Source organism: Corvus cornix, chromosome 5, assembly GCF_000738735.6.
Source record: "Corvus cornix cornix isolate S_Up_H32 chromosome 5, ASM73873v5, whole genome shotgun sequence".
Lineage (NCBI taxonomy): Eukaryota > Metazoa > Chordata > Aves > Passeriformes > Corvidae > Corvus > Corvus cornix.
In genome coordinates this window covers 10204654-10228432 of record NC_046335.1, presented here as the reverse complement: position 1 = coordinate 10228432, position 23779 = coordinate 10204654, and the positions used below count along the sequence as shown (strand labels likewise).

General features: G+C 52.3%; 1 protein-coding gene across 2 annotated transcripts in view; it reads left to right on the top strand.

Annotated features, from left to right (window-relative positions):
- The window catches only part of AMN (amnion associated transmembrane protein), a 39192-nt gene that overhangs the window by 4994 nt on the left and 10419 nt on the right, over nt 1-23779 (top strand). Inside the window, exons 4-12 of one of the 2 annotated variants that reach the window (XM_019281722.2) lie at nt 7198-7285; nt 8774-9009; nt 10572-10709; nt 10790-10898; nt 11909-11991; nt 12958-13144; nt 13891-14065; nt 16113-16215; nt 16482-16529. In XM_019281722.2, coding sequence (XP_019137267.1) covers nt 7198-7285; nt 8774-9009; nt 10572-10709; nt 10790-10898; nt 11909-11991; nt 12958-13144; nt 13891-14065; nt 16113-16215; nt 16482-16529 — 1167 coding nt within the window. Of the gene's footprint in view, nt 1-7197; nt 7286-8773; nt 9010-10571; nt 10710-10789; nt 10899-11908; nt 11992-12957; nt 13145-13890; nt 14066-16112; nt 16216-16481; nt 23635-23779 lie in introns of those variants that run through there. The other variant, XM_010395369.3, reaches the window with a different exon arrangement.

Here is a 23779-nt window from a genome sequence, read left to right as displayed (position 1 = left end):
AACAGTGCCTGCTGTGGCAAGTGTAGGGGAGGATGCTTGGTGCTGGTGGTGGAGGGACAGCATGAGATCTCCCATCCCAACTCCCCAGCTGAGTGGAGCGTTGGGTGGTCCTCATGTGTCACTATCGCTCCTCTCCTAGACATTTTTCTGAAAGCTCACTTCTGTGTGGTCAGCTCTCCAGCTCCCCTTCCCATCAGTACTATGCTGGCACCAGCCAAGTGCTGGGAAATGCCTTCTTGGGAGGAGGCTGTTGGGGCACAGAACCTGCCTCCCTGCTCAGAGCTCACCCACTGAGTGCCCAGCTCAGCAGTTATTTGAAGTTTCAAATGGATCCCTAATTCAGCCACACACTAAATCCAAATCCAGCTTAAGCGTAAATGGCTTTGATGCACAACCGTTGTGATTAGGCTAGATTTTCTATGGTATTTAGCTGCCTAAAGATGCAGATCAGTATTTAGCCAGCTTTTGGAGGTGCCTGAGACTAAATGTGCAGAAAGGATGGAAATGGAGGTGATGATGCCTGGCATGGGTGCTCCAGGGTAAGGCAGACTTTGGCTTTGCTTGTCTCCTGGTGGGGGAGAAAGACTCCTGTGAGGGATTGGACCCTCTGGCTATGGCTGTGCTTCCAAAGGGAGCCAGGCCAGGGCATGGCTGCAGCAGTGAGCCTGGTGTTTGCCCCAGTAACACCAGCCCTTGTGCAGTTTGTGCCTGAGCTGGCCAGCACTGACGTGCAGGCCAGGGATGGATGCTGCTGCTTCTATTTTTGGGGTGGCGGGAGTGGGTTTTATTCACATGGGCAGAGCAGCCTTGCTCCACCCCAGGGTCAGGACACTGGCTGGGGTTGCTCAGCAGCCCTGACATCTCTTTTCCAGCTGTGCCTCATCCCTGAGCTCTGCTGTGGGGTGGCAGCTGTTCGTACCCCTTCCCTGCCTGCCCCATGAGGGGCTGCAAGGCTGGGCAAGGGTTCGGAGTGTGCAGGGCACTGGGGTCTGACCAGGGACACCTCCCCCAGCCTTGTATTTTTAGCTGCCTAATTGCAAGAGCAGAATGTACTCGGCTTTGCTGCAGGATGCTCCCGCTCGGTTCCTGGCAGAGATTGATCTTGAAATGCCAATTGCTCTCCAGGGGCACCGGCTCTAATGAATTGCCACAGTTCGCGCTAGTCCCAGGCACCGGTGCTCCCTCCCCCACTGCTTCCCAGACAGCGGGATAATGAGACAACCAGAAAAGGGATTATTTTTCCTTCACCTGAGATGAAGGTAAAAAATTTGAGGGGAGTGTGTGCCAGCACATAATTCCAATCCGGAATCCTGCAGTCTTTTCTGTGTCAGTATTCACACTGAAGGTGTGTGCTAGGAAAGGAGTGTGGTAAAACAGCCATTTACACTCATCTCGCCGAGTCTATTTCCTCATTTCAGGCTGGTTTCCAGCAGGAGGAGTTACTAAAGTCTGCAATGAGCAGAGCAGCTTGCCAGCATCCTGGGCTGTAGCGGATGCTGGAGCCCGTCTGGTTGGGAAGCTGCTCCATGGATCGTCTGCCATCCCCTTCGCTGCCGGGCATGGCCCCCCTGCCTGCACCTCGAGCCTCTTCCTAGCTTTCTCTGATCTTGTCTGTAGAGGAAAGTTCAGGAAAAGGATCTTAGCTAATCTGAAATAGATTTGGCAAATGGCTTTAATCCTCTCTGTGTCTTCTGCAGCCATAGCTCAATGTCTTCAGCTACCCAAAGGGCTTCCCATGTCCCTGTGACACCTGATTTCTGTACACTGGGACCTGTTTGGCACTGCAACTAGAAGTGTATGCTGGGGATCTGCAATCCAGTTAATGGGCTTTTTGTGTCTGTTGTTTGTTTTTATCCTCCCATGGCTTTCTCTGGGCCCTGTGGGGTGGTTTGGCAGGGGCTGTGTGGGATGGCCAGGAGCTGTGGCTTCTCTGTAGGGATGGGCAGGACTGTGATGTGTTGGGAACCTGATGTGTCAGGTCACTCCTATGCCAGGGGATGTGGGGGCAAGACCAGGTTGGGCAGGTGCTGTGGGGAGCCCGTACACTGAAACAGCTTAAAATGTGGTAAGCAGACACAGCAGGGGAGCTGGCTCTGGCATTAATGAACGCGCGGCTGGGCTGCTGCTTCTGGGCAGGAGGGGAGGCAGGGATGCGGGCAGGGGGAGCAGCCAAGCACCTTGTTAGCTTGCAGGAGATGACACTGAAATGATGATATCCCCTGGCACACCACTCCTGTGCCTGTGCTCCTGCCTGCTGTGGGTCAGAAGCAGAGGGGCGAGCTATTGCTGGGATCAGATCAGGGCTGTGGGCATCCCCCGCTGTCGCTGGTGGGTCCCATGCAGAGCAGCCCCAGCTTCTGTGCCCCGGGTGTGCTGCACCAGCCTTCGTGAGCATAGGCTTCATGGGGACACAGGCTGCATTTCTTGCCTGCCTTCCTTGGGAAGCTAAAGCCCCATTCCTCATAGGACCATGTGCCTGGAGGGAGATGTTTGGGCAGCAAGGTGCTGCTCCAGCGGCAGGTGGCCCTCCTCGGCTCACACGGAGGTCTTGGGGTGGCAGGAGGTCCTCCTGCCTTCCTGGGAACCTGGACTAGCTGCTGTGGGATCGAGAGCTGTGGTGGGGGCAGGCTGGCTTTGGCAGCAAACTGGGGGTATGAGGTGGCATGTGTGGCTAGGGCAAAGGACACTGTCCTGAGGGTGCAGGTGGAAGCTTCATCTGGGCCAGAAAGCGAATAAATGAACCCCCAGTAATGAACCCAAGAAGTGCTGCTGCAAGCAAGCCCCTGGCAATGCTCTGGAGTTGTCAGAGGGATTCACCTGTGGGTGAACCGGGCCCTGTGCCTTTCTGGGGTGTCACCCAACAGCTGGATACCACCCAGGCTCCACCACCAGCTGCGCTGAGACCCCCAGCCTCAGCAGGCACTGGGGAAATCTCTGCTGTTCGCACCTGTGGGCAGCATGGGCTGGGGTCGCCCGCCTGCTGCCGTGGCTGCCTGCTGCTGCCCATGGGCTGCCACTGACCCAACAAAGCAGGACTGAGAAAGGTGATATGGAGATCATTTCCCTTGAGCATTATTGCCTGTGGTGGGTTACAGCAATCTGTGTTGGAGCAATAGCCCACTCGCATCCTATCACAGTTTTTTTCAATGGAGGGCCAGGAGCACCAGCCCCAGAGCTGCTCCTGGGCTGGGTGCTGGGCAAGGGGATGTACCTGGGGGCCGATGGCTGCTGACCTGCCTGCTGGTGCAGCTGTGGATGCAGCACTGTGGAGCCCAGTGTGCCCAGGCAGTGTTAGTGTTGAATGATGGGGGATGGTGGCACCATCTCATCCAGGCAAGGAATTTAAATGCATAGATGCTGCAAATAAAAGCAAGGCTGGGGAAAGACCCGGCTGCAGTCACAAGTGTTGTTCACTGAGGTTCAAAGCACAAGTGCTGCATTTTTCCTGTGCTGATGATGGTGACATGCCAGTCACAGTGCTCCTGTCAGTCATCTCAGCCCAATGCTTGTGACTCAAGCAGAGCCAGGATGTGCCAGAGGGTGATTAAGGCCATCTGATTGAAAAACCATCTCTCAGGACTTTGCTATTTCTTTCTTTTACATTTTGGAGGTTAGCTTTGTTTCCACTTATTTGTTGGGGCAGTGGATTCCTTCTCAGTGGTGCAGTGCTGGGGCTGGGCCAAGGGCTACATGGGGTCTTTCATCCTTTTTTTTTTATGACTTTGATAAGAAGAATGATGACTGTGTTTCAGTTGTCATTACACTTGATAATGATAACAGAGGAGATAAGTGATTTACTAGTATCAGGGATGGGAAATGACTAATGGGACTCTAAGCACTCGCTGTATTAATGGCCCTGGAGTACAGGTTGGCAGGAGGAAGGGAAAGCAGATGAAACTGCCAGCTTTTTGGCTCTGGTCCATTGGTACCTGTCATTGCTCAGTTCAAAATGTACTTGGAAAGTGGCCCAACCTGTATGCAATTTCTACACTAAACTCCCAAAGGTAGAAAACCACTGCCCAGCCAGAGTCTCCATTTGTCCTCTGCAGTGAGCTGAGATGCCTAACTTATGTTAGGAAAAAAGAAAGGGCAAATTATTTACAAAGATCCACTGGACAATGGAGACACTCCTGGAATGCTACCCAGTGGTGAGAAGCTCAGGCAGGGCTGGTGGTGGATGTGCAGCACAGTTGCCTCAGTGGGCAAGGAGCCATAGCTGCAGGGGCCAGCCCCAGAAATTCCTGTGATGAAGCAGAAGTACAGAGCTCTTCCTGAGCTTCATGTTTGTGAAGATGGGGTGACTCTATCCCCTGTCTTCCATCGTGTTGTGTTGCCATCTTAATTCCAGGGCAAGTGCTTGCAGTGTCTGGGCAGTCCCAGGGTGTGAAGGGACACTGTGTGTGCTCACTCTCATTTCCCTGCCACTCTGACACTCACATGAGCAGCTTACTCTGGGCTTGGGAAGTCCAGCCAGCCTGGGGTTTTGGCCTCAAGAGTGGAAGGGGATCTCCTGCGGTGGCTGGAGAAGCTCCATCTTGTCCAGAGAGCTCAGAGGCCAGTGTCTCCAGAGCACAGGCACTGCAGGCATGGGGCATTTCCCCCAGCTCTCCCCTTGAGCAGAACTGGTGCTGCTGGCCCATCCAGACGTGCTTGCCCTCCCAAGCACATGCACGATGCACCACCTCGTCCTGGAATCAGTGTCATGCATCCATATGTGCATCCCTAACTGAACGAGCTATCCTGTTATACCTCATCTCCTCTCTTACCACACTGAACTCAGCCCTGTCATGGGAATCCTCATTGTGTTTTCCTTCCCTCCTACTTAGTTTGTGAAGATCTGAATGAACAATCCCCTTGGACACAAAATCTTCTTGTGTCCTGCATGGTTACCACAGGGTGTTTGGGAAGCTCTGACCCACGGCTGTAGTCAAAGTGGTAACAACAGGAGAGGGAGCTGGCAGGCAGGCAGGGATGAGAGCAGGGACTTCCCAACCCAGTGGTCTTGATCCAGCCACAACACTCACAAATGTCAACTTCAGCATGCTGGGAAAGCAAGTGGAGACCAGTCATGATCCTGCTGTGTAACCATCCCCCTCAGCAGCAGCTGCTGGCTGATTTTCTTTCTTCCACCCAAAGATCCCTGCAGCTTTGGGTCTGAGTGCCCAGAGCTGGTACCCTGTGCTGGTGGAAGGATCTGCTGCGTCCCATCCAAAGCCCCACGCTGGGCAGCTCAGATGGGGCCCAGCAGCCGGCTGGCCACCCTTCCTGCCTGGCCCTGCTGTGGTGCAGGGGGCCAGCCTGCAAACTGGGCAAGAGGCAGTGCCCAGGGGCTTCAGACTGCCATGGCCCAGGCAGTCTGGGAGAAGAGACTTGGCTGGCAGTGCTTCTGGCACTAGCCTGAGTATGGGTGACAGCTGACTGCTCCAGAATGTCCCATTGCCTGCTCCCGCATGAGCTCACAGGAAAACAAGCCAGGCCACTTGAAGTGAAGTACAGCATTCTGTGGCTGAAGCTGGTAGCATTGCCCTCACCCAGCTGAATGCAGGCCAAAACAGACATGGCTTTTACATCTGCAGCTAAAGGACATGATGCCATTTGTATCCTGGCAGACCTTTCAGCTTTTTTCAGTGCTTCAGTATTGAACAAATTTCCTTTACTCAAAAGTAATAGAAATGCAGAGAACCTGACAGCAGGACACAGGCTATGGTCTGATGGAGCAGTGTCCATAGGCAAAGGCTCCTTCCTGGCTGGGGGGAGACACCACACCCCTGGGGCACATGTTGCCCCAACCTCAGCTATTCCTAGTGTCATCCCCTCTTGTCCAGCCCAATGTATGGCGTTGCTGGGTCCAAAGCAGATGGTGCAGAGGAGCACTGTGGGGCTCTTCTTGGTGGCAGCCACCCTCTGCTCTCTATCCTGGCTTCTCATGGTTCCTGAACCAAGAGGAGCACCTGGGCTATGGCCTTCAAAGCACTGCACCACCAAGATACTAAACTTCTTAACAGGTGCCTACAGTTCAGGGGTGATGAGCTTTTTGCCTGGTCTGCCTACCCCATGGTGGCCCAAGTGGGACTGAGCATCCTCAGGCAAGACTGGCCAAGGACAGAGAGCTATCACAGCCACCTGCAGCAGTCAGTTATAAGTCTTGCTTTCTCTAACCTACATACATATTTAAAGACCAATTAAGTAGATGAAACCGTAAAATCCTATTTAATGTTTTCTGCCTGAGCGCAGGACCCAGTAAGTCAGCATAATGCAGTCCTGGAGGGCTCCCAGCTGCTGTCTGGGGAGTGGTGCTAAAACACTGGATAGACTGAATTAGAGAAGGGAGCCTTGAGCATCACTGACTTGAAAATATTGGGAGAAACCATGACTTTCCCTCTGCAATTTCTAAATGTAAAATAAAACGGGCTGGGCTGAACAGCCTGTGTGCTGTGAATGAGTTGCCTGAGTTGATCGTTCACCAGGGCCTGTCCCAGTGCTGGCAGTGGTGGCTCGTGACCCAGGTGGCCACAGTTTCTTGCTGAAAAGGTTCCCGTGGCAGAGCTGTGCCTGCTGAGGCTTGTCCGTGGCCAGGCTGAAGCCAGGTCAGTACCATGACTGTGACTACCTGCTGGTGATGTCCTACCCAACAAGAAGAGGGTGTGGCTATAGCAAGCTTCTCCAAATGCCGCTGTGTGTTTCCCTTAGCTTGTGCTGAGTGCAGATTCCCTACTTGACACTGCACCAAGCATAACTTGGGTCCCTGAGTTACGTTTTATGGGGCAAGCACAGCCCCTGGAGGTGGGAACCCATTAAGTGAGGGGTTGCACTCTGGCACTTGCAGAGTAAGGTTGGGTTTTTCATGGTGTTCCAATGTATAAATCCATTACTGAGCTGCTGGGAGTGTGTGCAAGAGGAGGAAGAGCTGTCAAAAGAGCTTATTTTGCTTTTTCCTTTTCTTGCTTTTCTGAATGCTGTGTTAGGGAAGATAACATCAAACTGCCCCTCCCCCTTGCAGCCTCCCCGTCCGTAAAACCGGGAGCTGATACTTTTCCATTTACATGGGGCATGGCAAGGGTAGCTCCTGATAACTGTGAAGTGCCTTGGAGACTGTGAGGGTAATAGGCAGCCTAATGATTAGCAGTGTTACTTGGTTACAAGCCTGGGTGGCTGGCAGCAGGACCGCGCAGTAACACTCTGCATCCCTTCGTCTAGTACCTGCCCCTGAACGGAGAACTCGTGCTGGCAGCTGGTGCAGGATTCACAGCTTTCGATGGCAGCTGGGATCCAGGCTGTGACTCAGGTATTTTGTGCCGAAACCAGGCACCCCATCAGCCCGTGATGAATCATGCAAATTCAGCCCAAACACCTCTACAAAGGTCCCAGCTCAGAGCAAAGTGAATCACTCCTCTTCAGTACTTACCTTTCCTTTGATGGCCTCTCTCACATCAGATCTTTTTTTCCTGCTAGATCACCTGTCTTCTAAAAAAGTAATTACGGTAGGGAAGCCTTTGAAGTTGTAGCAGAGAGGCAAATATTGTTTGTATTTTCCCCTGCCTATTAAGCATTTAGCCACATCAAAGCCCTTACTGTCTCTGGCATGGTGTTTCTAAAGAAAACCAGTTAGGAGTTACACACTGGTGAGCCAAGCCATGGCCATCGCAGCAAGCTGGCCTTTGGCCTCACACATGCATCCTCCCCTCCCCTCCCAGCCTCCAGCCCATGGCTGAGACAGCAGGTTTGTGTCATTGGTGCCTGCTATTATCTGAAAGCTGTTTTCTAGGGAGGTGTATTTTGGGTGCTTAAGAGCTACCCCATGCTTTCAGTGGCAAGTAACTTTTTAGTTCCTCTGCAGGGAAGGAAGAGTCCAAGCAGAGTGCCTGTGCCTGCACTCTGACTGGAAAAGAAAAAGAGAAAAAAAGGGAGGAAAAGTCCAAATCAGTCTTCCCAGAGGAAGGATTGTAGCTTAAGACTGTCTGGAGCCACTCTGAAATCCTTCATTCCTATCATTTTTTTATTTTGGGGCTGTTTGCCCCCCCCCCCCCGCCGGGAAGCTCAGGCATCTGTGCTTTGCACTGGGCTTTTCCTGCTGACCACGCCCTGCTCCCCTGAAATCAGCAGCGTTTCTGGGACAACTTCCACAAATGGACTTCTTTAAAGCACGATTTCAAAATGAATGCGAGTAATTCAGTCACTAAACACCCTCAAGCTGGCTGAATTGGTAAAGGTTCAGCTGCTGGGAAGGGGGAGGAGGAATCAGGGCGCTGCATGATGAGACTAACCAGCAGGGAAGTGGTTAATGGCTAAATAATTGATAGTTAAATGGAGCACTGACTTTGGGGTTAGCTGCTGCAGGGAACAGGGCTGGTCACGTTTCTGCAGACCTTCCAGGCTGCTGGGAAACTGGGACATGAATTATCATACCCATTTCTATCAGGTTTAGCTGTTACTCAGCATTCGGGCAGATGTTTTCCTCCTTAGCAAGAAGGGTGAGCTTTAAAAAAGGGGGAAAAAACTGTCCTGTGGGATCTGGGCCTGGAAGCAGCAGGCAGATGTGGGGTTTGGGCTGAGACCCCAGCTCTGAGTGCTGGGAAACTTTGCCAAGCTCTGGGAAATGCCTGCAGTGGCTGCCCATGAGGGTGATGCCAGGGCCAGCCCTTGGCTCCCTGACCACAGGGTGAGATCCTTCACTTCAGGCCAGACAGTGCCTGGTTTTACCAACCCAGATGCATCTGCTGGGGCTTTGAGTTTGGGTTTGGGTCATGCTAAGCCTTTCCTATCGCTTTTCCAGGTGGAACAGTGAGGTTTGCCGATGCCGAGCACCACACGTGGTTCGACCCCACACTGTGGCAGGATGTTCTTCCCAGTGGGGAGCCCAAGCCAAGTGGGCCCATCTTTTCTGTGGATGAGGAGCGCGTCCCGTGCCGCTATGATGATGTTGTCTTCCAGCCCGAAACCTCCTTCCGGGTAAACATCGACTCATCGCAGCCAGTGATTCACCTCCGCAGCATCTCTGTCATGGGCCAGGTAACGTGGGGAGGATGAGAAACTGGCTCGGTACCTTCTCTCCACAGCCCCAAAGTAGGTGAGGCGAGGAAGGACCAGCTGGAGATGGGGGAGCAGCGCTGTGCAGGGAGATGGGGCACACCTGTGGGGCTGCAGCTTCATGGGCTGCTGCTGCTGCTGTTGCTGTTGCTGTGGGTGGCCTCCATGGCCTTTTTGCATCGACCAGTTTGTTATCGCCTCCCTCCCTGCAGTGTGGGAGCACAGGCTGTCTCGCTATTCATGTTTAAAGAAAGGGCCAATGTGCACGGGTCAAACCACCAGCAAATGGCATCTTCTCTGGCTCCCAGGGGCCTCTCCCTTCCCAGGCACGTGTCTGCAGCTGTGCTGCTCAGGGACCCTCTGGGGACACCTCCCTCCTGCCCCTGACCTTAACATGGCCTGTGGCCCAGTGATCATCTCCCAGCTTTGCTTCAGCACTGCTCTTTAATTGATCGGAGGGATAATTATAGAAGCGCTGGCAGCCTGCTGTGCCTCAGCCTGGGAATCAGGCTCCCCACGAGCCCCATCCCTCCTGGTCGGGGGAGCAGAAGATCACAGGCACTGCAGCAGTAAACACAGGTTCCTTCCAGGAGTGGGAGATGCAGCAGGCGTTTCATAAGTTATTTATTATTTCTACTGCTGTGCTGGCTGGGATCTGCCATTTCAGGGCCAGGCATTAGGTAGCTGCTTTTTGAGTAATAGACTCAGTCGGTGTCCAGGCGGGTGCTGGTGAGTCTGAGCAAGGCAGCACCCCAGCAGAACTCACTCCAGGCACACGTAGCCCCAGGGATGCAGAGGTGGATGCTGTTGGGTGCTCAGAGTGATGCTGATCCTGCTGATGCTTGGAGACCACCCCACGGCTCATCATCCCCCCCAGGGACCACTGCTGGCTGTCCCTCAGGCTGCTGCTGAGCGATGAGAAGGTGAAGGAAGGAAGAAGGTGCTTTTTAGGATCATAGCATGTTTCCTAAGAACTGACCTCGTGAGCTTCTTTATCCCTTTGAGGCCAGCCTACTCTGTGCTGTGTGATGACTGTTTTCACCCCAGGGCCTGAGAAATCTGCCCGTTGTGCCAGAGCATGGAGATGCTTCCTGTGGAAGAGAGTGGGTGAGGGAATCACTGGTGGCTTGGCAGGATGAGGCTGGTCAGTCCAGCTCAGCCTTTGCTAGTCCCAAGCACATGGAGATGCTTCCCAGATAGGAGGAAAACAGCTCAGATCCAGCCCCCTTCCTCCCGGTAGTTAAAAGCTGGTACCTTGAATTCTCTGGGCCAGCAGAAAGATGGAAAGCAAAAGAAGAAAAGGCCCAGCCATCTCACTGCCATTGTTTTTGGTTTTAGAGAGAGTTTTTCTGTTGGTCCAGGGGAAAAGCTGGAATGGGTGTATTGGCAGGGTTTTCCTGCTGCATCACTGCTTGCAGCGAGGCTGTTCAGTGATGTCCATCAGATGTGACATCAGGTGTCCCAGCAGCACGGCTGGGTGCCTGGGGACAGCACTGGGACCTGTCCTGGGACACTCACCTGCTTTGCTGCTCTTCCTTGCACAGGAGCTGAACACCCCAGCATCCTGGGCTGGGTACCTGGGGGGCCCCTCCGCCCCGCTGCAGTTTCATGGCAATGGCACTCTCCAGGTGACAGGCACTGGCTGTCCTGATAAGTCCGGCTGTGCCTGCGAGAACACCCTGGTGAGTCTTCCCTTTCCCATTTTGGGGGCTCCAGTGCAGGTTACGGGGTGAGGGACTGACGCTGCCCTGCTCTCCTTTAGGATGGCCCCCGCATCTGCGCAGCCCTGCTCAGGGCATCAGGGAGGCAGTGCCCAGAGCCAGCGTGCCAGAGCCCTTTGCAGCCCCTTGGCCACTGCTGTGGGGTCTGTGGTGAGTGGGGGACATGGCCCTATTCCTCCTCCCTGCCACGCCAGCTGCCCCACCCTGCTTCCCCTGGCTCCGTGGGGGAAAGTTGGGTGCAGGGGATGCTTGCTGCTGGTTGTAAGCTGAAGTTTTGCTGTATCACTGCTCCCAAGGGGTCCCGTGTGCAGATCCCATTGTGCCACCTTCCCAGCACATCCCTCTGAAGCATCATCCTGGTTTTTGGGAGCCTGTTCTGAGTCGCAGCCCTTTGTCCCTGCCTCTGGTTTATCCTGTCAGGATGTCACAGCTCGTCAAGCTAATAGGGCTCTGCTGAGTTTATGCAACAGAAAACACTCCGAGGAAATGCAGCCTTTTCCACTGTAATGTCAGCTTCTCAACAGCCAGCTTGTTTCATTTCACTTAAAATAAAAACATGCAGATTGGCAGTGTTCCCTCTCCAATGGGCGCTGCTCCATTAATCTGCATGAAAGGTTGTTAGGGGCAATTTTTCATGCACATCTGTACCTGGATACTTGGTATCTGATATTTGGTATATCATACCAAATTCAATAAAATGGCACCATGTTTCTCCAACATGCTCCTGAAAGCATAGTCCCTCACAGTCGTTAGGACAATTTAAAATTTCAGCTAATTCTTACTTGTATTTTTTCCAAGGAAAATATTTGTCTCCATGACTGCAGTGCAGCAGCACGGGGAGCAGAGGTGTTCCCTCCTCTCAGCCTTCCCCCCAAAGCCAGGGTAGCGCTGCTGAACTACAACCTCGTGGCCCCAAAACCAGGAACATGTAGAGCTTCCCAGAGGGATAACTGGGAGAAAGCTTTCCAGGCAAAGCTTCTCTTGGAAGCCAAATGCCTTTCATCAAACCCAGCTGACAAAAAGACCAACAAGGGAGGGAGAGGTTGCACAGGGGTACTGGAGGGTCCTCAGCGCCTTTCATGGCAGTCAGAGCTGTGCTGCCGTGACAGCTCTCTGTCCACACTTGGTGAGTTTGATGTCTGTCTGTTTTCCGGCTGCAGGGGCCACCATTAACCTGGATTTCACTCCTGATTTTGACCTGCAGAAGTACCAGGACAGATTGGTACAAGAGTTGCTGAGCCAGGTACATCAGCCTGTCAGATCGGAAGGGGCTAATGAAACCACAAGCCACTGGCCACATCTGCCAGTGACATGATGCGTGTGGGAGTGTCTGTGGTTGGCATGCAGCCCCAGCGATGCCAGGGGTGCAGCTCACTCCCCACCACCTTGCAGGGCCCACCCTCCCCGTGTGACCTCTTGGATGTGCCAGCTTGCTGTGGGTGCTGGGTCCCTTGCTCCCCACCACAGCCCCACCATCCCGCTCAGCTCAGGGCAGGAACAGCTGCCGACATGCAGTGGGGAGGGATGCAGGGGGGCTTGCTGCAAACCCTGCTCCAGAAAACACAGGAGGTCAGGTCTAGGTAACATGGGAGCTCAGTGCACGCAGCTGGGATCATGCAAACCTGCAGCAGGGCATCCTCTGGCCTCTGGGCAATGCTGAGCTGCTTTGCCGTTCCCCAGTAGGCAAGCACTGGGTGAGTGACTGGCACTGGTCAGCTCTCAGATGCTCTACAAAGCATCACTTCATGCTGCTGCTTGTCAGAGACAACATGACATCCCTCCTCCTTGCCAGGGGCTGCCAGGGGAGGAGGTGTGCTCTGTGTTGTGCTGGGAGGTTTGATACTGGAGTATTGCTCTATTGATCCTGAGCTGAAAGCTGTCTGCCTGCCCTCCTTACAGCCACACGTCTTAATACAGCTTTTAATGGGTGTTATACATGAAATTGTTTTCTCAGCATGCTTTCCTCTGTGGGGGCTCAGTGTGTGCTGGGTACTGGTCACAGCTTGGGAGAGAGGGAGAGAGGGGATGTACAAGCCTCTCCTTTGGGAAATGCAGTGGCACTGCAGGGACAGGGATGGCAGCTCTGCGATGGGGCTCACATGGAGATTCAGGTGGGCCTTGCAGCTGCCCCGTCATGGCTGTCTGGAGAGGTGACTAATTTGTGCCTACCCTCTCATGGGCTTTACGTATCTCCTTGTGTTTTGGGAAGCCCAAGTACGCTGGTGTGCAGATGGCCATATCCAAGGTGCACAAAGCACAGACCTTCCTGGGCATCCTGTCCCGAAGCTCCACTCCTCTGATCCAAATCGTGCTGATCGATGACAGAGCAGGAGTGCAGGCGGGCACCGCTGCGGAGCAGCTGGCAGCAGACATCATGGAGAACATAGCACAGCATGGTAACGCCCCTGTTCTCCACAGCAGGTCCCCTGCAGGTGCACCCAGACCCACCGCTGGCCAGAGCTTCGTATTCCCTGCCACCAGCCCACATGTCCAGTGGGGTTTGAATGTCTCTAAGGTTGGAGATTCCACAATGTCTCTCAGCAGCCTGTCTCCACAACTGATCATCTTTGCAGTAAACCAGTTTTTAAAATATAAATACTTAGATAAATATCGGTATTTAAGTGGAATTTAGCATATTCAGTATCTGCTTGTTGCTTCTTGCCCTGTCACTGGGCACTGCTGACGAGCCTGGCTCAGTGCTCCAGCTGTGGCTCACCAGGGCAGAGCAGAGCAGAGTGGAAGGGTCACCTCCCTTGAGCTGCTGGCAGTTCTCATGCAGCCTGGGATACTGGTGTTCTTCCCATGCCATGTCTGACCATGACCGGCTTGGTGTCTGCCAGGACCCCCAGGTCCCTCTCTGCAGAGCTGCTCTGCAGCCAGAATGCTGCTTGTGGAGGCAGACAATGGAAGCTGACAGATGCTGATGGGCACACAGGTCACAGCCAGGGGACCTGGTGGTCATTGTGGATACCAGACCCACACGGGCTTGTCCCCATTGAGTCCATCCACCTGTGTATGCCATCGCCATTCTCAGGGAAAGGTGATCCCCAGGCAAGCAGGGCCAGACCCAGCTGAAGGCTCCCTCTGCCATGGGTGTGGAGATGTGTTGCCCTGTACAATCCTCATCCATATTTCTTCCCAGGTGAAGCTCTTGGCATTTCAAGTGGCAAAATGGAAGTGGCCACTGGCAGCACTGCCAGCGGGCAGGTGGGGAGCCACCCAGTGAGCAGGATCACAGCGGGGACAGTCATGGGGCTACTCTTCAGTCTCCTGTTCCTTGGAGGGATCCTCTTTCTCTACAGAAGGGGAAATCTGAGGTAGGGATGGGGCTTCTGCCAGCAGCAAATACTCAGGCTGTCTCTGCTTGGGAGCAGCTGCCAGCCCAGGCTGTCCTTCCAGCCTGGCACACTGTGCTGCCCAGAGCTCCCACAGAGCCTGGCAGCCTGCTACCCCCAGCATTACTGTTCATAGAGCCACAACATGGTTTGGGTTGGAAGGACCTCAAAGATCATCTAGTTCCAAACCCCTGCCATAGCCAGCAACACCTTCCACTAGACCAGGTTGCTCAAAGCCCCAACCAGCCTGGTCTTGAACACTTCCAGGGATGGAGCATCCACAACTTCTCTGGGCAACCTGTGCCAGTGCCTCACCACCCTCACAGTAAAGAATTTCTTCCCAATATCTAACTGCCCTCTGTCAGTTTAAAACTTGGCCTTGCTCCTCATGGTTTATTGGAGGTAAGGTGGCTGAAAGGCACTTCTGTACTCTTGGACTGCTGCTTCATTCTCCTCTGTGACCAGGAGGAGTTGCCTCTTGGCAGGGTGCAGTGTGCTCTGGTGGGAGCAGAGCTGCTGCAGCTCGGCTGGAGCTCTGCACAGCCCAGTCATGGTGCCTGGTGGCGTGGGTTCCTTGGCACCATTAGTTTGCAGCCCTGCTGGGGAGTGGAGGGCTGAAACTGCCAGCTGCTAAAAAGAAATGCATCAAAATAATGCAGAACACTTGTCCCACAGCTTTATAACCAGTAAAGGGAGAGAGAGCATCCAAAAGCAAGTGCAGCTCCTGGTGCATTAGTTGTTCACACAGCATGGAACATAGAGTGCAGGTCCCAGGGGAGAGCTGGAGGGTACACCTGGCTGCACCACAGCTGGGAGCTAGTCACAAATACCCCTTCTCCATCACCTTTTTTCTTTAAAGGAAAGCTTGGAGATGGGGCCTGGCAGTGACTAGGGCATCCCAGCAGTACCCACAGCAGGTGCTTGGGGCACCCACCTTCACATGGAGGGTTTTGCAGTATTTACTGGCTGCCTGCTGAGGCACTGCGAGTTGTTTCTCACCCAGCTGTGGGCAAGTGGGGTTGACCTCACACATTTTATAATCAGGGGCCAGGAATTGCTTAAATTTGCATGTGCAAAGTGCGCCTGTGTCTGCCAGGGGGTGCTGAGCTCCCCAGTGCTGGGGCTGCCGTGTCAGAGGCTCACGAGTCAGGTTGGTTGTTCCCTCCCACTTCTTCCACTGGGATTTTGTCACTGTGCAGTAGTGGCCGTGGCCAGGGACAGTTGCCCTGCTGCTTGACACGTGCTGACATGGTATTTCCTAGCAGTAAACCCATGCCTTCATCTAATTTCTAAATAAAACTCCCAGACCCATAATTGCTGCTTGATGATTTATCTTTCACTGACTCTTCTTTGGATGCTGGACAGGCCTTTGAAACTAGCTCTGTCAGCAGCAGAAGGGAATTTGGTGTAGCTACAGGAGACAGAGCTGAACACGAGCCCAGGGTCTGTCCCTGGCCAACCCACTGCTGCTGCAGGTCCCCTAATTTCCTCCGAAAGGGGCCTGGCAGAGCTTCCCTCAGAGCTCCTGAGGTGATGTGCGTGGACCTGCTGCTGAGCCCACCTGCACCAGATGCCCAGTGCAGGGGAGGATGCTCCATGACTGGGAACCTTAGGACAAAAGTAATGAAGAGAATAGTACAAGTAGTGATGGTGATTAAGGTGAAAAAATGGTAACATGATAAAAGTAATTAGTGCTCGTTGGGATTGCAGTGGGAACAGGTGTCAGCTCTGTGGCAATTCACTTTAGGCCACAGGGAAGGAGTGATTGCTCCAAAGTGAAGCCTGTGCTAGAGCTGTCTGCCTCTGCAAACTCCTCCCTCCAGAATGCAGGTCCGAGATCTCCAGCCTTAATGATTTCTGCTGGATACAGCAGCTTTTCCCTGGGAAAGGGTACAATCATCCCATTTCAATGACAGCCTGACACTTTGCCCCTGTATTTTCCCATCTGCCTCTTAAAGATGCAGGGTTTCAGCTGGGGGAGCTGCAGGGGTGGGAGGGATGTGGAAGGTGAAGCCCAGCTCTTCCCCAGGTTGCCTGCCCTGCGCCTGTCCCGGTCCTGGGACAGAATGGAGGAGCCGGTGTCCCCCGCACCAGCCAGTGACAAAGGCTTCAACAACCCCATGTTCAACGTGGTGAGTCAGCCCTGCCAGGGACACCGGGATGCTCAGGGGTGTGGGCAGGAGCTGCTGGGGCTCCAGCCATGACATTCTTGAGAGCCTGTTGGGGTTACCCTGACAGGGGTCCTGCTTTCCCCAGGCTGGGAGGGGTCTGTGGGACATTCCCGTTCTCCCTCAAGTCACCAGCCTCTCAACTGCTGCAGGGACTCAGCACTGGGTGGGTTGTGCCAAGGGCTTTGCTTCTCTTCCCCATAAGTTGTTTTTTCTCTTTGCTGTTGCAGGAGCCTCCAGGGGCTGACCTTGGAGAGGAAACACCTAAAGATCTCCAGGTCTTCTACCTCAACCCTCTGTATGATGCAAGTGAGACAGAGACCTGATGGTGTGGGCTCATACTGGGGGCAGACACCACTCCCTTGGGGAAACCACCGCCTCTCCAGCCCTCACAGCCCCTCACAGTCCCTTGCATCACTCCTGGTGGGATTTAAGCCAGAAGCAGATCCCACCTGAATAAAAGTGTCCATGCAGTGAAGGAAACCATAGCAAACCTTCACTGTTGGTACTCAGTCACATGGACATGCCCTCCCTGGTGTTACTTCTGGATTTTAAACTGTCTTTTTTAGGTGTCAGTTCTTTTTAGATAGTTCAACATTGAGATTTGGGTCTCAGGTGGTATCCAGAGAAGCTGGGGTCTAGCTCAGCACCCTTTAGCCAGCACTGTGCCCAGGGCACAGAGCGGGTTGAAGGAAGCATCCCTGGATGCATGACAGAAACTAAGTGCTCAAACACATTTCAGAATATGACCCAGGGCCTTCAGGGTCTGGACCCATTAGCTGGAAGGTTGTTTTGCTTTCCAGCAGTGTGCTCAGTGCTGGGGATCTCTGCTCAGGGTTCCCATTCCTCCTCTCACTCCCATCCACTGGGTGCTGGTGAGGTGCAGTCCTGAGCAAACAATTCCTCTGGGAAGCTTCTGGAGCTTGTTCCTTCCTTCTGTGCTTGGGCTGGTAGGTAAGAAACCCTCTTGGACCCTTTAGGGGATTTATTCTGTTACTCCTTGAGGTGAGAAAGTCTTCTCATGGTACAAGGGGAAAGCAGTTTGATGCCAGGGTCCCTGGGGAGGGATGCAGGCAGGAGCTGAGGGCTGGGGACAATCACACTGGCCCATCTCTGATGAGGGTTGGGACAGTGGCACTCAGGGGCCTCGTTATGCCTGGCCTGTGTCAAAGACCCTCATCTGCCCACAATGTCATGCAGTGCATCATTATGGAGCAGGGCTGATGTGTGAGGCTGAAATTATGGATATGTATGCAAATGGATGCAAATTTACACTCTACTGGGTGTTCAGTAGGGTCTGTTGGTGTATTCCATAAGGAAGCAGCTATTTTAAGTTTATAATATTTTGTTGTAGTCTCTGGAAGACATAATCCCTTCTCAAATGCCTGGGAGTTGATAATTAGGTGCATCAGAGCCCTGACAAAGGTAACAGGCAGCATGTGGTGGTGGAACCAGCCCTGCCCTTGGAGATACCTCTGGAAACAGGCAGGACAAAAGCATGAGGCAGGCAGGGAGCAAGGCCTCTCTGAGCTCCTGGTTGCTGTGGTGAATTTGCAAGAGGGGGAGAGCCAGAAGTCGTCCTGTGCTCAGGACACACACACCCTTGGGATTTTGTCATGCACACCTCTCCTGAGGGTGCTCCTCCACCAGTACTGAGATGAAAAGCGACTTGCCTGGGCAGGAGTTTCTGCTGCATCTGTCAGGCACTTGTTGCTGGGTGAAATGGTCACCAGCCAGGTCAAAAAGCAGAGGAAGCCATCAGCCTGCAGCAGCTGACATGGGCAGGTTGGGAATACCCAATCCCCACCATCCCGTGGTCCTACAACCAGTGCATCACTGTGGGGAGCAGTGTCCCAGGGGCAGGACTCAAAAACTCGCCACACAACACACAATCACTCCTGTGACGTGAGCCCAAGGGAGAGCCCCCACCTCAAGCCCTCCTGCTGACCCCACGAGGCTGGACAGGGCTCAGTGCAGCTCAGCAGCCGTGGTGTTACCATGGTGCCTGTGAGAGCACTCGCATGCTTCACCAGCTACATCCCTACTTTCTGCCTGTGAGGGCCTTTTTGTGTTCTTTTCCCCTTTCACATCAGTTCATTGCAGGTGACTGAGTCTCCTCCAGCCCACAAGCCCTCAAATACACACACACAGAGGAGTTATCTTTCTGGGGCTGATGCAGTGCTGCACGCTGGAGGCTGCTGCACCAGGCAGCCCATCACACCAGCACTGCCCACACAAGGAAGGGGCTCAAGGGTGTCCCCCAGGAAGCCCCTGGTCCCTCACCTCAGCGTGAATTTCTTCCCTCCCTGGCTGTTTTTGGACCTTGCTCATTGGGAGTGTGGATTGTGATGTGAGGATTGGGAGGGGTCTCGATGGCTGCATCCCTACAATGTGTGCAGCAGGGGAGAGGTAAGAGCATCCCATGGCCATGGAGTAAGGGAGAGAAAAGACAACTCATTTACAACAGGGACCATTGCACAATATGGTGTCAGGATGATGTCCTTCCCCTGCAAGCAGCTGTGGACATCAGCTCAGTGTCCTGCCTGGACACACAGGGGTTTGAGGGTGAGCCATGGGCAGGTGTGTGCTTGTGGAATGGGACACCATCCTGGGACACATCACTAGCACAGAGGGAGGCAGACCACTCTGTGGCAGGAATCTCCACCTGGTCACCCCTGTGTGTTGGTGTGTATGGATTTGCTGTTGGCAAAGCTTCAGTTTTAAAATGCATTAGCAGCTCGAGGTCACTTACAATAGAGGCTTTAATTAAAGCAGAGATCAATTTTTGTCAGTGCACGGGCAGAGCACAGTCTGTACTTTTCCTTCAGGAGCCACGTCCGCTCGCTCGTACAGAACGCGCCGCAGGGAGGGGGGAGCTCTGCAGAAAAAAATTGAAGCACCAGAGTCAGTTTGCAATGCTGGGGACCAACAGCTGCTGGAAAAACAGCGGTATCCATGATTGTATCCGTGATTGCTGCACACCGACGCACGCAGACAGCCCACGGTGCAGGCAGGGCAGCGCAAAGGGGGTTGGTACATGGGTGTCTCCTGGGATCCTGCCTAAACAAGGAATTTAATTCACAGGCATCTTTGATAAGCAGCACATTGGGTGGGTGGTTCATGTCACCGAGGCTGTGCGCAGCACGTCTGGGCACCTGAAGGCTTTGTTTTGCTTCTGGTCCTGAGAGTCAGGGGTTCCCCACTGCAACAGACTAATTCAAAATGCATTAGTGTTAATGGCAAGATCTCAGGAGTCATTGCTTCCCAGGGTCTCAATGGGAAAAGCAACCTGCACACTATTAATGGACACAACTCGTAGCACAGTGCCTTCCCTTTGCATGAGTCAGCCGCTCACAGAAGTTGTGCAAACCCAGATTCAGACTGGCAGAGTCCTCAAAATATCCCCAAGCCTAAAGACAGACTTGGCTCAATGAATTTAGTTTTTTATATCTCTTTTAGCAGGAGGTAGCAGCGGTGGGAGGGCGTTTGGCAGGGGCTGGGCTCACCGGAGTGCAGGAGCTGGCCAAGGCACTGCGGGGTGGCAGCTGAGCTCTGGCTGTGTCCATCAGCATGCAGGGCTTTGCACTGCTCGTCCTCACGGGACCGCAGAGCAGGGGCTGCATAAGAAACAGCAAAGGAGGCAAGGCTGAAAAAGATCTGAGGGTTTTAACTATGAGAAAGCACCAATAAACCTGCATGAACGTGTGCAGTCAGATGACAAAAAAGCGCTGCAGCTTATTGGGGAGCAGGGAAAATATTTGCTGCAAGGACAGGGAAGGGGCTGATTCCTGAGTCCATGTTCCTCCTCTGGCTGGAGCACAGCACTGCAGCTCCCGCTGGCTGAGCACGTCCTGCTGTCTTCTGCTCCTGTCCTCAGCTAACCCTGCTGGCAACGCTGGCCCAAGTATCAGGCACCGCTGGGACATGCTCTTGCCAACTTTCGGCTTTCCTGGGCATCCCACACCAGGCCTGCAGTTGATGCCTGGTCTCGTCATCACCCCCGTCCCCAAAAACGTTTAGGACATTTTGCAAGCAGTGAGATGGCGCTGGCACTGTGCCTCCCATCCTGCCTTCCTGACACGGTACTGTGCCCATGGTACCCCCTCCCCTCAAGCAGAGCCCCTCCAGCCCCACGCGCTGCCCTGCCAGCAGCGAGCCCAGGCCATGAGAGCAGCTCTCACTCTGTAGGAAGGGGCTGCCCTGCACTGGGTGAGGGTGGTAGTGGCCACAGCTCTTGCTCCATGAGCTGCCAGGAGCCCCAAGGCTGCCAAGGAGGGATGTTAAGGAGAAGGGGAGAGGGGAGCCACATTTACAGGCGTGCAAACAGGCAGGAGAAGGCCGGTCAGAGCTGCTGCCACAGCAGTGGATGGCAAGGGCTGGGCAGGTGAACACTGCTTTTTGGATTGTCCTCCTCCCTTCTGCCTGCCAGAGCAGCTTCATCCAGAGCAGATGGTGCAAACTGGAACACAAGATGCTCCAGTAGCCTGGCATGCAAGAACACCATGTGTCCTTTTTCTTTCAAAATAAGCTAAACTCAGCAAGACAAGGTTTTTGGTCATGACATGCCACCTTCCTTTGACTAATACTTAACTGCACCTCAAGGTGCAGTTCAACTCCCACAGTCATCTCTTCCCTCAAACACTTTCCTGCTTCTCAGTGCTTTAGGCTACCAGTGCCAGCTTTCAAGGTTTTTACACATCTGCTTTCTCCCAGGGATGCCAATCTGGCGCTGTGCAGAACAAGGGTGCCTGCACCTCCAGCATTTCCACATTGAAGTCCCCTCCTTGTGCCTTAGCTATGTTAAGCACTTCCTGCAAAGATAAAGCGAGCTTTTAATGCACCCCCTCTCCAGCAGATTGCACCTATTTAGGAAGCTGTTTATTCTCAGCACACCTATTCTGTAGAGAGAGATGGTGGCAGATGAGTTTACATCTTGGGTGGCAAGTGACACCATGATGTATTCCAAAATACTCAGTTTTTGGGGCAAAGATATGTGCTAGAAGTGACCAGTTGTTCCAGTGAGTGGTACACCCACCACTCCAGCTTCAGGACCTGATGTCATGCCTCTGTGAAAATGGAATGAGCAGAGAAATGGGCAGAGACCAAATTACCCTCATTCCTTGCATAGCTCAATTCCTCACTTTTGATCCTAGACTGGTAGCCTCCAGGGATAAGAAAGTGCATTGTCAGAGCATCATTTCACATCCTGAATTTTTGCATTTATGAAAATTTTCCTGAGGGCTCAAGAGGTCTCTTTAGGTAACTAGAATCAAAATCCATAAGGGCCAAAATGGTCTGCAAAGGGCTGTGGTGGAGGACTTGGGAAGGAATTCTGCTTGCCCAGACGTAGGCAGGGAAAAAAAAGAATAATGTATTCATATGAGCAATTAATTTATTTTTCTAGAAACGTTCTCCTGCTTAAATTATAACCAAGCCCTGGCACTGCTGAGTGCTATGATTTAATACCCCCATAATTAAAGACTTTGTTGTCATCCCAAGTCCTCAGTGTGCAGAGAAAAATCAGCTCAAGAGCAGAAGAAATATTTTTTAAAAGTCAAAGGCTGATTAGCATGAATACTTGTGAGAAGGCTTCCGGCACACAGCCCTCAAACCTCCTGTCAGCTATCACCCCATCCCGAGGGCAGAGTGTGGGTGCACTTTCCCAAGCCAACCCAGCCCAGCCTGCTCAGGTAGGTTGGGCCAGGCAAGGAACAGCAGGGGTCCAAAACACCCACCTCGGCCTTTCCTGTGAAAGGCAAGATAAACCGAGAAACAATTCAGGAACACTTGGCACTCCATAAGGGATGAGGGATGCTTACCTAGGACACCCTAGAGGAGATGTTGGCACTGTCTAGCTACAGTGGGCTTTATGGTGCTCACATACCAGAGCATGAGGAGATCTTTAAAAAAATCCCGTATATGAAAGGCTGCACCGTTCACACACCAATCTTTGAAACGTTCCTAAGCCTTTCTTTGGGAGTACTGCTTTGACAACAAGTGAAATGTATTTATTGTTTTATGATACTGACGATGCATAAATAGATCCTGCAGCCTCCTTACTATGCTTTGGCCATAATGAATGAGTCATATAAATCATTTTAAAAGGAATTAACAGGGCCAGCAAATCAATGCAATGACAACTCTAAAACTGAGGGCACAAAATTTCAGCGCTGTGTTCCACCAAAAGCACTTCCATTGCTTCTGAACACTCATTCACCTTTCTTGGAGTGGTTTGCTACAGAGCTCCAAAATATCTTCAGTTTATGTAAAATGTCCATGTGAACAAAGTGAATTTACCATGTGACTGAAGCAAGTGTCAGTGGTAGATTGTTTTCAGATGTCAAGACAGACGACTGTAAACTTTAAAACCTCCCTCTTCTGCTTTATTGACATGTAAATTGTTCAAAAATGTTCTCACAATTCAATAATTACAAAGACTTAGACTTACATTAAAAAAGTAAAAACCAGAAAACCCCCAAAGCAGTAGTGTCCAGCTCTAACTGAGCCCCTTTATCAAGAATCTGAGAAAAAGAGCAAGTACTGTCGAACACTTAACATAACAGGATTAAATGTTGACTAGAACACTCAGTTTAAACTAAAGATAAGTGCACGTCCTATACAGTGTTTCAGAAAAGAACATTAGCCATTGGTATATCATTAGCCCATTTAAACTGAATTTTAAATAAGTGACATCCAACTGTCATAAAATTGGCACAGAAGGCACACTAGTGTGACAATGACAAACTGGATATGCCAGCCACTGAATTAATTACAAGCTTTTAATGAAACATGGTCACAAATCTTTGAGTACTAAATGTATAATACATGGAAGCATGAGATTAAATATACACGCAAAACATCACCGCACGTGGGCCATCGCAAAATATACAGGAGTGTGTTGTGCATTTTTCTACATGATCAATACTTGATTAATAATCATGGGGTCTTCATGCAGGTGAGGATACAATTAATGAGAAAAGCAGCACCCCCAGTTACACATCCTTCACGTTCCACTTTGGTAACCAATGAACAGACTGATGTTTTAGTGCGATACAGTCCCTTAGTCAAGCAGACTCCGAGGGCAATGTGTCCACGAGAAGGCTTGCTAGCTGAACAGCGTAGTGTGTCCTTACACCAAAAACCCAGGAGAAACAACTTCTCAGGAGGAGAAAGGCAGGAACTAGGAGTAAAATTTTTTTCACAGCCGTAATTACCAGTATTTTTAAAGCCCTGACTAACGACTGATTGATGAGGACTAAAAAGCAGGGAATGAGTAAAGAGGTAACTGGCAGTAGTCCTATGTACAAGACTAAAAAGTTGGTAGAAAGATAGAAAGACAGTTATGCAGCTGTATATGTAATGGCTAAATGAATTAAAAGGCCACAAAACTATAACCAACTTGTCTTTGACTTCCTGGTGATTCTATTGATGTTGGAAACAACCTACAGCTTCCTACCATTCTCCTTAAGATTTAGGAAAAAAACAGTTACGGGAAAAAGGGAAAAGTGTATTCATCTGAGGATGTAAC